The sequence below is a fragment of the Protopterus annectens genome, chromosome 8.part0 (assembly GCF_019279795.1).
Source record: "Protopterus annectens isolate FY-2018-M chromosome 8.part0, PAN1.0, whole genome shotgun sequence".
NCBI lineage: Eukaryota > Metazoa > Chordata > Ceratodontiformes > Protopteridae > Protopterus > Protopterus annectens.
The window spans coordinates 1,952,003,095-1,952,018,741 of record NC_056741.1 but is presented as its reverse complement, the minus strand read 5'-3'; the positions used below and the strand labels follow the sequence as shown (position 1 = coordinate 1,952,018,741).

The window sequence follows — 15,647 nt, the reverse complement described above, 5'->3', positions numbered from 1 at the left end:
CAGTCTGATTTACTTTAACTGTACTATTAGAGTATGAAAAGGTGGTGATATATTCCAAAGAAGTGTGTCCTTAAAGTGTGGTAAAACTTGGGAGGCACAACAAGGTGTTGACACAGAACATAATGGATGAGTTGTTGTCTTTGAGAATTGATTTGGCACTTGTCTGTGGTCGTCGTATTACAATAATGATCAGTATTTTGTTTTTATCCCTATAGGACTATGAATATCCTCTACATTCACAGGTGTCACAGTTTCAAAAGAATGACCGCTGTCCTCCTCCACCACAGATGTTGCCCGAAAGAGCCTGTGATGTCCCGAGCTGCCGATCTGATTCAGTGTGTGAAAGGCACAAACGCTGTTGTTATAATGGATGTATTTATGCCTGTTTAGAATTAGTTCTACCACCACCAGGTACATCAGAACTATCGGTGCCACTCTGTATACCTGTACACTTCTAGGTGTAAATCGTTTTGCAGCTGGCTTTGTTTTCAGTCAGATGTTAAAGCTAACTTTTGTTGTGTATTGAATTTCTGCCCACAACAATAAGCTTAGGAGAAGATTGCAGCTTTTCCTCACTTAGCCTTTTAGGGGACATTAGCTGTGTACACTGTAATTACATGTATGTAGACCTGACCTTAACAAAACAAAATGGAACACATTAAACTGAAAATGTGTTTTAAACAGCACAAATCTAGTTATAATTCAGAGCAACATTCCGAAGTGTTGGCAGTTATATTCAAATACTTATTTGAGTAGGCTTATCACATCTGCTCTTTTTTCATCCTCTACCCAGAACTAGTCACAAATCATATTCTTACACACACCATAAAAATAAATATATGTGTGTATATGTATGTATATAAATGCATCGATATATCAAGGTGATCCTTTTGTTTTCAGGGCACAGTATGCCTTCTGAATATTTATCTAGTTTAAACTCATTTGCATTTTTTACGTTTCTTTTGACATTGTTTGTGTGATTGCACTATGTTGTAGAGTCATACAAAATAAAGTGATGTATATCACTTTGTCAGACATACATTTTAGGGTATGATATTTATATGCAAGGTTGGGCAGCTGCGGTGGTGCAGCGGTTAGTGTTGCCGCCTTACAGCAAGAGGTTCTCCGGTTCGATCCTCGGCTGGGGTGCCTTCTGTGTGGAGTCTGCATGTCCTCCTTGTGGTCACGTGGGTTTCCTCCGGGTTCTCCAGTTTCCTCCCACATCCCATAGACATGCTGTAGGTGGATTGGACACTCTAAATTGGCCCTAGGCATGAGTTCTTGCACATGTGTGCCTGCTGTGGGAAGGTTGGGTGCCGGGCTGGCAACTCAACACCGTAAAACTCCACTGCCAATTATGAGTGGACAGATGATGCTCTGTGGCAACCCCTAACCGGGAAAAGCTGAAAGAAGAAGAAGAAGAAATTTATATGCAAGGTTAATGAAGCATTTCGTAGATGAGTGAATCCATAACTTGCGCTATTATATGCAACACCTCTTGTATTATTCTGCACTATATAGTACCCAGTGAATGGAATTCTGGGTAATACACCCTCAGTGAAATATTTTGTATTTATAAAAGTGTAAAGCTATCCATCCCTGACGAGTTTGAGTAATTAAAACTTAAACTAAGTTTATTTAATAGGGATGCTAATATGCACACTGTGTACCTGATGTCTGCATTCAGTAGAAGCTACTGTTTTACTACCAGAATGTTTTTCTGCTAATGTTTTAAATTGTGGTCATTTCAGGTTTTTATTTAATTTTTGCAGTGTTCCCAGATGCTGACAGCAATTTGTACTGCGACAAACTCTGCTGTTCTTCAGTTTTATCTTAAAATATTGCTGTCAGATATGAACTAGTGCCAAGAAGGAAAAAGAAAACACACTTTATGCAGAATGTGGGCAGCAAAAGTGAAAGTCATTGCTTAAAAAGTAGGAGTTCCACTACCCCCACAATTATCCGTTAAAGGAAGAAGATCACCTACTGTTAGCTCTGGGGGTGGGGTTCCAGTGAGCACGAGAAAAGGATTGAAGGTTAAGTCATATATATCACCTACCATTAGCGCTGGGGATGGGGTTCCAGTGAGCATGAGAAAAGGATTGAAGGTTAAGTCATATATATTACTAACCCCTATCACAACCTCACTTCCAAAGTGGGCTGACAACAGCTAAGGTTAGGCTTCCATGTAAGTTTAGTACTGGAGTGAGGTTTAACGTCACTGTGATAGCTGGCGTAGGCTTTGGAAAGCAGTGTAAGAGGTGAATGTAGGGTTGAAGTGACACATCACATTCCCACCCTAACTGCTCAGATTTGGAAGAGAAGGCTTAGGGTTAGGGTTAAAGGTACTTTTAACACAAAATAGATTTCATGTAAAGCCACCCATCCTCTAAAAAGGCAGTCTGTTTGAAAATAACCACACCTCTGAAGTAAAATAATTTTTAAACCCTTTTTATTTTTTTTGTTCACTTACTCCAAAATATCCCAAACAAACTGAAAACTTTGTTTTCTCAGATTCCTAGCACAATTGTTACTAAGGGTAACACAGAAATACTTGGAAGTAAGAATAACACAAAACAATAAATATGTAATAAAATAACTTGTATGCAGTCATGCATCCATTTGTTTTTCAGCATCTGCTACATCTTAGATAGGGTAGTGGATAGTTGTAATGAAACTAATTAAGTTAAAGTTATAAAATGATTCATAGTTAATCGCACCAGGTTTTATAAAAGGCATTAAGTATAACAAAATACAATTGCTAGAAATGATACAAATCCTTTCTAAATTTTATACTAGTTTAAAAGGAATTTAGTAGCCATTTTGTATCAGTTATACCAATATTAAATTCTTTTAAAGATGTAAATGATTAATAACTAGACTTTCCTAATTTATAAAATCTTATTAGTCAAATTGCTGATGTGAAAGTTGATCAAAAAATAAAGTATAGGCTGAATAAAATTGTAGCTTATAAAGTAAAACACATTTAACGATTGTTAGTACATTTCACTTTTAATTTGTATTATGTATTGTAAAATAATTGGAAAAATTATCCACAGCAAGTGGATATCCTCTTGTCACAGAATGTCATCACTAGTAATGTCAGCAAGGTGTAAGACATGGTGCATATACTACAGATGATCTTTTTATTTTATTTACTTATCAAATGGTTAAACTCTAGGCATAAATATTAGCAGGGGTGACCCAAAAGCATTCCCTGGTTAAATTACTTTGTTAGAGTCAAATAGTTTGCAAATGGAAAACGAATGAATCAAACTGAGGACTCTATGATAAAGCTGGTTTCTAGCTCCTACTCTTCACCCAGTGTTAAACTGCCAGATAGTATGTTATTGAGCTTACTCATAATAATATAATTTTAAGTTATGTATCATCTATTTTTAAATGTATTAAAAATATCAGATTAATTTACAGGCTGATTTCAAGTGGTTTTATTTGAAATTTTGTACGGTGGTATTGTAATTATTTGCAAATTAGTCAGCAAGGAGTTATAGAGCTTTGTGATCGGTGAACTGTTTAAACAGGAGTTTCTCAGTATTCCTTAAGCCTGTTTCTTTTTCACACATGTTTAAATGTGTGTCTAATTTTACATGACTCTAGTATCTAGATTGTGTGGTTTCCCTGCACTTGTGCTCTAAAACCAGCATTTTTGCCCTGAGGGTTTTCTGACTGCACTGTTGTGGCAGCAGTGTGGTGTAGCAAACCTGAGTAGCAGCTGCTAGCTGAAAGCTTATTGTGTGTTTTTCTGGTTGGCCTGTAGGTCTTGCTGTTGTAAAACTTGTTTTTCTGATTCTACATTAGCCCAGTGTTTGTGTGAGCTTCTGCTCATTTCCTCAGAGCTGTTCTTGGTTTGGCTACTTTGCCTGAGAGGTAGAGAGAATCTCCTACATCTAAAGCCATCTACTGCAAAAAGAACGAAAATAAGTATCATGTTGCACTTCTGCTGATTATTCTCACTCTATTTTCACACTTAAAGCTGAACTGTTTCACTGCTGCTGTAGTGCTTAATTATATTGTGTCTGCTAGTTTTACAGGAATCTAGTGTCTAGACTGTATGGTTTCCCTGCACTTGAGCTCTAAAACCAGCATTTTTACATTGAGGGTTTTCTGACTGCACTCTTTTGGCAGAAGTGTGCTGTAGCAAACCTAGCTAAGTTGGGAATGCTGGCTAAAAGCTTATTGTGTGTTTTCCTGACTGGTCTGTAGGCCTCGCTGTTGTAAAACTTGTTTTTCTGTTTCTATATAAGCCCAATGTTTGCGCTAGGCTACTCGCTATACAGCAGTGCCCTGTATAGATGCAAACACTTTTAAGTTAAAATTTCCCTTAAAATAACTATGTCTATAACTTTCCCAGTCCCCCTGTAGGAGCATCTGAGTTGCATGCAGGGCAGCATTGCCTTGTTGGATAGCTGCAGTTCACACTGAGTATAACACCCACTCTTCATCCATGTGCTATCATTTCAGTACAGTTAAACTACCCACTCTTCTCCCAGGTGAAACCCATAGTAAAAAACCTGAAACCATGGATAGGCACTTTCCTACTATCGTTGTGGCCAGAGGCGTTGGCCTGGTGGACATGGGCACCCTGAAGCAATGTAGCAATTGTCTCATGTATACTGACAACAACTTAATCCTGAAAAAGGTGGTATGTGATTGATGCAGTTACACTATAAAAAGTGAGACAAAACTCTCACATACTGACAGGTTGTCAGTACACACACATTATTTCTCTCACAAAATATATTCTCAACACATAAACCCACATATGCAGAGTTACTCAGAAGTAATGTACCAAAACCTCAGAGGCCTCCCATATGCTGCCATCAGAAAACCACATGCAAACAAAACTGAGTCAGCACCAACCCCTGCACATAAAACTACACAGCACAGTGTTTCCACAAGTAAGCCACTAAGACAAAACATCACACATTCAAACATATGAGACTCCATTGTGACACATGAATGCCCCCCTCACCATGTTGGGTAAAGAGAGGGTTACAGTCAGTTGCCCGTTAGGGGCCAGGATTCACCAGGTCACGTAGGCACCCAGCTCACTCAACCACAAGTACTAGTATGACTCAGTTATAGTCCACGTAGGTGTGAATGACCTGAGATGTACCTCCCTGGACTATATAAATAGAGAGACATGATGGACGTCTCTGAATACATGTCACAGGTGGGTATGAGCATTGCACTGAGCAGCATTCTAACCTCGCCAAGAATGATACCACAATGCAAACAGAAAATTATTGACTTCAGTTATTGGCTTAGCTACTGGTATCATTCCAAGGTGGTCCAGGGTTTGCCTGCCTGGGATGACAGGCTAAACAGACGACGCTGCTTTGCCAGAAATGGTCTGCACCTGTCACCACTTGTCTTTCAAATACTGGCCAAGGCATTAGCCACTCCCATAGTGCCTTTTTCAGGCAGTGCCACACCAACAAACTTACCAGTATAACAAATTATTGTAATGCCAAGCTGAAGGTACTACTGCTGAATGCTAGGAGTCTTAACAAGAAAGTGCACTCCCTGGAAGCTCTCCTCATCCTGGATAATCCTTACATTTGTACTGTTAGAGATGTGGTTCAAGGCTGTGGAAAGCACCCCAGCAGTGCAAGGCTACAATGAGTAGCACATATTCAGACCACCCTCTGAAAAAGAAAAAAAATGAAAGTAAGAGGTGTTTCCATTCACATAAGCAATCACACCTCAAGACTGGTCAAGCAAGATGACTTGCTTGACCTACTCCATGTTCAGCAGATCCATAGGCAAAATCCCCCACCATATTAATATCAACTACAAGTCGCCAAGCATAAATCATGAAAACCACTCTGCAAACCTGAAATTACTAGAATCACTTACCATTCAGCTGAACAAACTACTCATGGGGGATTTTATCTACCCCTCCATAAACTGGGAAACAGATACAACCACTAACATACAGGCTAAGAGATTCCTGGATTTTATCAATGCAAATGCTCTGGAACAACTGTTCTGTATTCCCACTATTGGCTCAAATATCCTTGACATAGTACTCAAACATGGGGGAGCATTGTACACCCTCCAGCAAGCGTTATGTCTGCATTGATAAGATGAGATCATAATACGTGTCCTTTGAAATAAATGTAACAGTAGAATCTCCATCAAACCCTAAAACGCTAAAGAATTTTTCCAAGGTAAATTAGCTTCTGTTACATGATTGCATAGATCATTTTAAATCTCCCCCTAATCCTGAAAACCTGGATGCCCATGCAGAGATATACACACATGCCCTATGTAACTACTTAAACAACTGCATAGAAATGGCAGTACATGATCAAACTGAACCCAGGTCTAAGTCACCCTGGCTTGCATAAATAAACTATACAGCATAAGGAAGAAATCCATGCCTAGAATTAAGAGGAAGGGTGTACAACAGAGAAAAAATCCCTCATTAGTCTCAACAAGCAAATTGAGGAACTAGTGAAGTCTTCAAAGGCTAAATAGAGTAAAATAGCCTCCCAGAAAAGGATAACCACAAAGCATTTTTTAGTTGTATCCGAACTCTTAAGGGGAAACACTCAACAAATGTGCTGTGCTGAGTTGGCTGTAGATGGCATTATCTACTCTCAACCAGAAGAAATAGCAAACCTGCTGGCTGATAAATTAAGCTTAGATTTCAACCATTCATCAGCTCTGGTCACTTCTCATGAAATACCTCATACCATTCCTTTGCCTGTTATCACAAAAGGACAGGCTGTCACTGCACTCTCTAAAGCTAGAAACACTACATCAATGGGCCATAACTGAAACATGACCTAGCAGATCCACTTGGATCTCTTCTTAACCAAAATCTTTAGACAGGTTTTGTCCCAGTAGAGTGGAGGACAGCAACATCATCCTTTTGCACAAGGAGTGACCATCAATGGACCCAGGAATCAACTGATTCATAAATTTGACTAGCCTCATATGCAAGGCTATGGAAAGGACAATCATGGACCTGATTAATAAAGGTATAGGAAATCTTCAGACTCTAGATCCAACCCAATTTGGCTTCATCAAGGGCAGGTCCAGCCTGCTTAATCTGGTGTACTTTGAAAAGGTCACCAAGGCCATGGATAAGGGTGAGTCAAGTGCAAACCACCTACTTTGACCTGGCCAAGGCATTTGACACAATAGTCCACTCTCGTATTATAGATAAACTCACAAAATTGGGCATAAACTTCTATATTACCAGATGGATAGCCAAATGGCTCACAGGTATTAGAGTGGGGGAATCCACATTGAGCAAGAGGCCAGTTTTCAAAGGGGTACCACTTGTCCAAGTGCTGGGTCCCTTCCTGTTTGGGATATACTTCTCAGATGTCAAGGCAAATATAGATGGATTTTGGCTGCCCAAGTTTGCTGATGACTGCAAGTTGGGGACAATCACGGACTCCCCAAATGATGTTGATATCCTACAGAAAGGGCTGACACAGACTAATGACTGATGTTAGAGCCATGGCCTCAAAATAAATGTGAAGAAGCACATCATAATAATACACTTTGGGAAATCAAATACCCCTGCAAACTGCAACATTGATAGCTCCTAGGAGTGGACCCAGTGGTGAGATATCTAGATACTCACATAGATAGTAATCTGAACTTAGACCACCATGTGTAAATGGTGGTGAGGAAATTCTTCTGTGTGTCTCAGCTTATAAGTAACGGCATGGCATCTAGATCTAAGGATGTCATAGTACCACTGTACCTGGCCCTCATCAGATCAGTAATAGAGTACAGTACACCCTTTGGCATGTACCGCCCAGGTACCTGCAAAAGGTGGAGTGCCCTCAGAGTTTTCTCACCAAAAAATACAGGGTATAACCAACATGCCATATGTGGACTGATTAAAAGTCCTGTCACTGTATTCAGTTTCTACCAGTTACTGACGGGTGATTTATGGCTGACCTACAAGTCAGTCTCTGACTCAGCCCTGATGAAAATGTTGCATATTCACAAAACTTAACTGCACAAGGGTTACCTGCTCGAAGGATCTAAACCTGATGGCTGACGAACATATCATTCTGGAGAGACAGATATGTGTCCCAGAGATTGGCCCTTCTCTGGAATAAGCTTCCTGTTCACATGAAGCAGAGCCTTTCCCTGACCATTTTCAAGTGCAGTCTGGACCAATGGATGGGAAATCACATATTCACTCCTGGGGTGGTGCTCATGTCCCTTATGAACAGAGGCAGTCTGTAAAATTGTCAAAACCTTGCTTGCTGCCCCTTGTTATTTTTCCTCTAGGGGTAGAATATTGGGTAAAATCTGGGTAAAACTGGCTAGGCTTGTAGGGGCTCTTGAGCTGTTAGCCTAGTAATTTCCTATGAACCTATAAATTTTAAAACTTAAACTAGCTGGCTGATGGAATGAGAACATGAGTGGTGTGCCAGCTGTTTTAAATAGATAAGACAGTTGCTTCCCCCTCCTCATTCCATCTCTCCAGGAATCCCAAACTGATTTAATTGCCTCAATTGTCTTTGCTTCTAACACTGCAGTGTTTGAAAATATAATATAATTTTAATTGCAATGTTATAATTGAAAAATAGTACTTAATTCTCAAATTTATGGTAACATAAGTCAAAGATTCAGAGTTAAAATGTTTCTCAAAATTAGAATAGAATATTTGAAGTAAATGTATAGTCTCCGTCAGAGATATCAGAAAAGAAAATACCTTTATATACCATTTTAAAATGATGGCAAACAGATAAGTAAAACGACAAGTTGTTGGTTCTTTAAATATGTAGTACACGGTTTTAGTAATTTAGGATGGCTTCCATTTTGATTGGATGATAGTTCTTATTTGTATGATAGATATGAAATGAGTACTTGATCTGATGAAATCTACGGGTTGTAGATGAAAGCGCTCAACTTGGAATAAAGTGAATTTGCTGAATCTGTTGGGACGTGACACTTTTTATATCGTTGAACCATTTCCTTTTTGTGTTTGGTAACTTGTAAAACCAGATATTTGAAAAACTCCACAAATACCCAGTTCTGAGATTTCTTTCCATGTGCACCCTGTAAATGCATAAAACCGGTTGCGAGACATCACTAATGTTCATTGTATGATATTGCAGAAGAATTAATTGTGTATAATAATCAGCCTCAAACAGACATCTACCCAAATGGTGAAATTCCCAGAGTTTGGCTTAAACTGACATTCTCACCACATAGAGGTGCATGTTGCTGTCCGGAATAAAAGGGGGCACTGGGTCATGATATCTTCAGATCTTTGTTGAAGCATGTGTGCACTTCTGGCATGCAAGTCTGTGTCCAACAGTATCTGGCCTATAGCCTCAGATATGCTGTTGTGAAACTTCACAAGATAAGTACCTTGTTAGGGAGATATCTGTTTTTATATTTTTTTCTGATTTGTTTCTATAATTGTATTTTGTGACAGTGAAGTTTGCTTGGGAAACCAGTGACATTTCTGTTGAATCCCTCAAAAAAGCCTGAAGAGCAATTGTGAAGGTGGGTATCTGAGCCTGACTAAAGACTACCATTACTGGCAGATTTCCAAATCTGTGCTGGTTCTACCAGAAAATCCCAAATAAACATGGAAACCATGATTTGTATGTGGCGGACACATAAGAAATAAGACTTCATGTTGCAGGCATTGGTGCAGTGTTATACTTCTGAGTAAGGCCTCCCCCTAGAAAGCCCATAAAAAACAAATCAGCAAGAGGAGATTGAGGGAAAGAGAACCTCCAAGACAGAGATGCCAACGAGAAAAATTTCATTCTAACAGTATCAAATAGTCCCATGGATAACATGGACAGCGAGTCAGATTTCCAGTACCTGGTAATGGCAACTGCTACTTTTGTCAGCTTCTGTCCAAACCATTTAAAGGTGGAAACACAGGTAACTAATACATCGTCCTCCCAGGAGGAGTTATGCTGCATATGTTTCCTTAGAATCCTGGATCTTTGGCCATGGAAGTTCATGGTGCTTTCTCCAAAAAAAGAGTTCTGGTCCTTCAGTTTTAACTATTTCAGTATATAAATAAGAAGAGCAGAAAGATCATGGGTAGCTTGATATCAGGAGTTTGAGGTATTTTTTCAGTACATCAGTCAGCAGTCTCCTCTGAATGGACCATGTCCAGAGCAGTAGAAGGGTCTGACATCAACATAAAATTTATTCAGGACCTCAAGTATTTAGCAGAGGAACTCTTTATGCAGTGATGAGCAGTGATGAACAAGTGTCTGTTGTCCACTCTGCCTGAAATGGTCAGACAAATAAAGGATACTTCTGTAGTTACAAACAGCACCACATCTTCAGAGAAAGGTTACCAGGAAAACATGGGTACACAAGTCTGCTAGCATCTCACCTCAATGTCTGAGGTTGGACATAAAGGTAAAGCATCTCACCAGAATATCTGAAATTGGGGGGGGGAGTGATGTTAAAGCATCCCACTGGAATGTCTGAAATGGGAGGTAGAAGTAAAGCATCCCACCAGAATGCCTGAAATAGGAGATGAAGGAAATGGGAGACAGTATAGAGAGAGAGGTTTCAATGTACTTCACCTAGAGAAATAGAAACCTATACCTGACTTAGCTTGTGAGGCTTTGAGAATACCTGTAGCTGCCTCTTTTGGTGCCTGGTGCATTTCTTGCAAAAAAGCCCTTCTCTGAGTTAAAGATAAAAAAAAAAGTTCTTTCTCTCAGTTACTGTCCAGAAACAAAAAAAGGTGATTTTGCTATGAATCTAACAGCAGCTTGCTGCAGTTAGAATACCACAAATGAACCACTTTGCCTGTGACCACAAAAACAGTGTCAGTATTCATTTCTGAATGACAGTAATGCAGTATCACCCCATCAACATCTGCCAGTCATGTCACCCTAACACCTTGTACCTGGGCCAGCTGCCTCCATCACTCCAACATAGTTATGCCTTTGCCTTTCAGGGGACTTTCCTAACAGCTTCTTTACAAAGGGACTGTCAACCATCCTGATACAAGAAACTGAAGAAGTTTTGTGGAGTGTAAGAAATATAGCAAAACCTCTATAAGAATCCAGTGATGGACTGGGCCCTGAAAGGTGTTAAGTTAGCCCCATAACCTAACATTTTACTAAGCAACAGGAAAATTAGAATTCCTTGCAGAGTTACTAAAGAGGAGCATACATCAATATAATTCCCAGCTGTCCCTGATTTTTGGCTCATATTTCTGCCCTATCCACTGAAAAAAAGCTTGATATTCTAGTAAACCACCCAGGATTACAAGCCAGTTAATAATGCCAACCATTAGAGTTTCATACTTGTTATTGTTCAGAAAATGTACGTTGATGCAAAATCTGTTGTGATGTTAACGTTTTAAATGAATTGGAGTAATATTTATCATTGCCTCTAGTTTTGGACCTTTGACTCCCCATTATTTTTGGCGTTCTCTAGAATTCGTGAGCAAGGAAGTCCAGAGTTATGTACATCAGCTTCTCTGACTTATAGTGAAATAAATGGCAAAATGCATGGCATTTTTTCACTCTTCTATTCCCCATCACAGCAGTAATTATCTTGTAAAGGGAAGCCTTTTTTTCCTGGCTTAAGTTAAAAGGGCCACAATCAAAAGGGAAGACATTTAGAGAGAAGTTAAGTGTGACGAGTGAAGAGGAAGTACAAGGCATGGAGGCAGGCAGGAAGTGGTTCTTCATCTCCCTGACTCTGACCTTCATTCACTTCCATTATTTGCTCACTAGTTAAACCAGGCTTACTGGTATATAGTTTCTGGGATATTTCATCTCCTACCCTTGTAGACTGGCACATTACTGCTTGTCTTCAGTCCACCAGAAACAGCACCTGTCTAAGGGACCCACACAACCACTCAGCCAAATGTCTCATCAAAACCCCAGCAGTCCTTTTTATAATCCAGTTCATTATTCACCCACCTGTGAAAACAGGCTCACTGGTATGTAGCTTTTGGGATTCTCCATGCCCAACCCTTGCAGATCGGTACATTACTGCTTGTCATCATTATACCAGAATCAGCCCCTGTCTAATATGCTCACAGAACCACTCAGCCAAATATCTTATTCAAAACCCTAGCAGTCCTGTTTAGGATTCTTGGTGGGATCCCTATTGAGCATGTTCATTGCCCATAGTGCCCTATTTGCCATTATACAACAACCCCCCCCCCCATTAATATTCCAAACCGTGCACGCTGATTGGTCAGCATGCACATTGTAAATCAGACTTATACTAATGGAAAGAGGTGAGGTCACCCGGACTTTTTCCATTAGTATAAGTCTTTTTTTGCAGCAACGGAGAATGCAAGATCTCCGTTGCTGTTGAGACACTGTCTCGCTATGTTAAAGGAGTTTAACATTGTGAGACATCTTTAAAAAAAGTAACGGAGATCTTCCTTTCTCCGTTGCTTTTTTTAAAGCTGTCGCGCTATGTTAAACTCCTTTAACATAGCGAGACACTTTGTAAAAAGCAACGGAGATCTTGCTTTCTCCGTTGCTTCCACCCACAGCTCTGATGTACTGCGTAAGCATATGCATGTGCAGTACATCAGAACTGCCACAGAATACCAGACAGCTGTGGAAGGGCAGCAAGGAAGCATTATACAATGCCATTATTTAAGAAAAGTAAGTATTTTTTTTTCTTAAATAATGTCATTGTATAATAGAAATAACTCATGCCTGGGTGTGGGTAATGCTGGATTTACCCACGGTTGTCTTTGTTTGGCAACTCAGGTTTCGCCCTCATGACCAAACCACACCAACCGTGGGTAAATCCAGCATTACCCACACCCAGGTGTGGGTTATTGCTATATTACCCTCCTGTCTATTCTTCTGCTGCCTCTTCATGCCTTCTAAGATTATTACCTTCCCTGACTTCCTTTTTCATCACCCGTTAGTAATGACATGATATACTTAGACATTTCAATTGTTCCTTAGCCTCCTGAAGCTTTCAGTTCCAAAACTTGTCTTTATTCCCCCTGTATATTGAAAGAAGGTTTTCTTAATTTCCATAATGTCTGCTAACCTTTTCCCTAGTTCTTCCTTTGCCCTTTTGAAATAATAAATTGCTTCACTATTTATGGTTACTGAGATATTCTTTTGAATAAATATCCATTTGATCTTCCAGTCCCTATATCTTTTTCCTCTCTTCCTTATGGCTGGCTGTCCATGCCTCCTTAGTGCAGGAGCGGCCTTAGGTCAACTGGTGCCCCAGGCAAAAGGGCTCAATGATGCCCCCCCCCCACCACACCACCTGGTGCCCCCATCCTGGTCTACCTACACCAAATAAATACTGGAAAAGTGCCCCTACTTGAGCGGCGCCCTAGGCAGCCACCTAGTTGGCCTATGCTTAAGGTCGGCTATGTCTTAGTGAAAAACACTGGCTTTCTTGTTTGCATTGGAAACCATTTGTAACATTTCTATCTCACCCAAGATTGCTTTTGCTTCTCTACACTTCATCAAGCTTAACATGGATGAGTTTCCATCTGTATGATCTCATCTCTGTGAAGTTGGTCACCTTGATTGCTGTTTTTTTTTTTTCTTAGGAAATTACTCTGAGAAGTATCTAAGTGTGTGGTGGCATTGATTCTTTACTTTTGGCAGAATTTTCCCTTCATCCTATTTGGGTATCCATGGACATGGATCTGTGTTAGAAACTCAGATTTTCAGAAACTTTAAGTTCATATTGTTGAGACAATATGATCAAGGTTCTGAAAATTCACACTTCAAAAAAAAAAAAAAAGTACCTTTTTCTACATTTTTGCAGGCTGCCCCACCATATTATATATACCAACTACAAAAAAGCACACTACAGTGGGAAAAGTGTAAATTCCCTGAACCTCACTGTACCACGATCTCCATTTAAAAGCTTTGAGTTTTTGGAAACTCGATCATATGGTCTCAACCATATCAGTTTTGAGTTTCTGTAAATTCAAGCTTCTTATAGGAACCCCATGGACATATACAAATTCAGTTAGTGAAGTGAGGATTTTCTCCACATGGAGTTTGTCCCTGCAAACATACACGTGTGTGTGTGTGTTTGTGTGTGTGTGTTTGTATGTGTGTGTGTATATATGTTTGTGTGTGTTTGTTTTCCTTCGTCTGGATGAGGTTATCATCTGCTGTATTTGTCCACTTGTAAACTTGTCAAGACACAACTCAGAGTCCCATCGGAAGCAAATTATTCTTTTATGGTTTTCTATAGCTCCTTCTCTGCTTTGCTGTCCTGTCACCTTCCTAGTAAATAACCACCATATTTTACCCTCTGTTCCCTCTGTAAGATTTCAAACTATGGTCTCTGTGCCCCTTTCTAACTCTTTTCTTGTAGCCATTATTTGCCATATGTTGGGCAATGTTAACTAGTGAAATTTAGGCCTACAAATTCCTTTTTCTCCTCTACAGAGGCCAGGATTGAGAACTCTTTCTTACCAGGTTTCAGCAGCTGCATTTGTATTTACACACCATTCAGAGCTTAGTGCCTCATTCAGATAGTTTTTTTCTTTATCCTGTTTGGATGATGGGATACTTCATCCATCTCCTCAAGATTGAAAGTTTACACCATAAAAACATATTTATTTACTTTTGAATGGGTGCATTCCAGTAGTCATGTGGCCTGTTTTCAGAGGAGATCTGATGTAGTAGTTAACACACAGGGGGAAAGCTGGGTGGAGCACTTTCTTCTTCTCTGTCCACCACTTTATTCTTTTCTTAACTTATTTGTCGTCTCTCATGTCTGCATTAGGTGACATAGTGTGGTAATGTACCAGTTTTCTGTATTTACTCGAAATAACTTTACTACAAAGTAACTTACTTTAATTCTTGTTCCTCCTTGTGCACTTAACTTTTGACCCATTTGCTTCACGTTGTTTGTTCCTAGCTGTATATCTTCATTTTATGTTACCTCCCACCTGAGCCAGATCATGGTCAGATGGGGCCTTAGACAGGGTAATAGATCAGCCCCCCCAGCCTGTCCAATGCCCCATTACTTGGTTGTTTCTCCACAGTTACCATAAACACTGTTCAAACTTCTCAGTGTGCATAGTATTTTCTTCTTTAGTTCAGCGATTACAGATATTTGGAATTCATTTAAAATTTTGATTGCAATATAGAATGGCTGGCAAACTGACAACAGGTTCATAATTACTAAGAATCTCATCCAAAGGTGGACACTCTCAAGAGTGAAGCACCCCAACCCCCCCCCCCAAACGTGCACTGTAGTATTAGCAAATCTATCTACCTGGTGTGAGACTAGAACTTACAACCCTCTGCACAAAGGCAAGTATGCAATCTGTTTTGCTAATAACACCACTACAGCACAAACTCCAGTGGTCATTTGCTAAACAAAACTGTTGCACATTGAAAACTGTCTTAGAATGAAGAGCGGTTAACTTCTCTTTCCTTGAAGGTCACAGTTCCTTGAAAATGCACTGAAACACATGTTTAAAATTCACCGAAACTCACATTCCTCGAAAATGCACCCCTGATAACATAGTGAGTAGCATACCGCTCAACCTTTTAGCAGAAGAAATCTGGACAAAGCCAAAAAGAATGGGGGCCAAAGGCTCAAAAAATAGGGACAGATTTTAAATAGTAATCTTATAAAGAGAAAGTTGTTAAATAAAGGCCTTGTGTTAGTATGTATTTTCTGAA

At 39.7% G+C, this 15,647-nt stretch overlaps 1 protein-coding gene across 1 annotated transcript in view; it reads left to right on the top strand.

Annotated features, from left to right (window-relative positions):
- The window catches only part of WFDC1 (WAP four-disulfide core domain 1), a 387,006-nt gene that overhangs the window by 127,341 nt on the left and 244,018 nt on the right, over positions 1 to 15,647 (top strand). Inside the window, exon 2 of the mRNA XM_044081474.1 lies at positions 216 to 411. Within this exon, the coding sequence (XP_043937409.1) occupies positions 216 to 411 (196 nt within the window). The remainder of the gene's footprint in view (positions 1 to 215; positions 412 to 15,647) is intronic.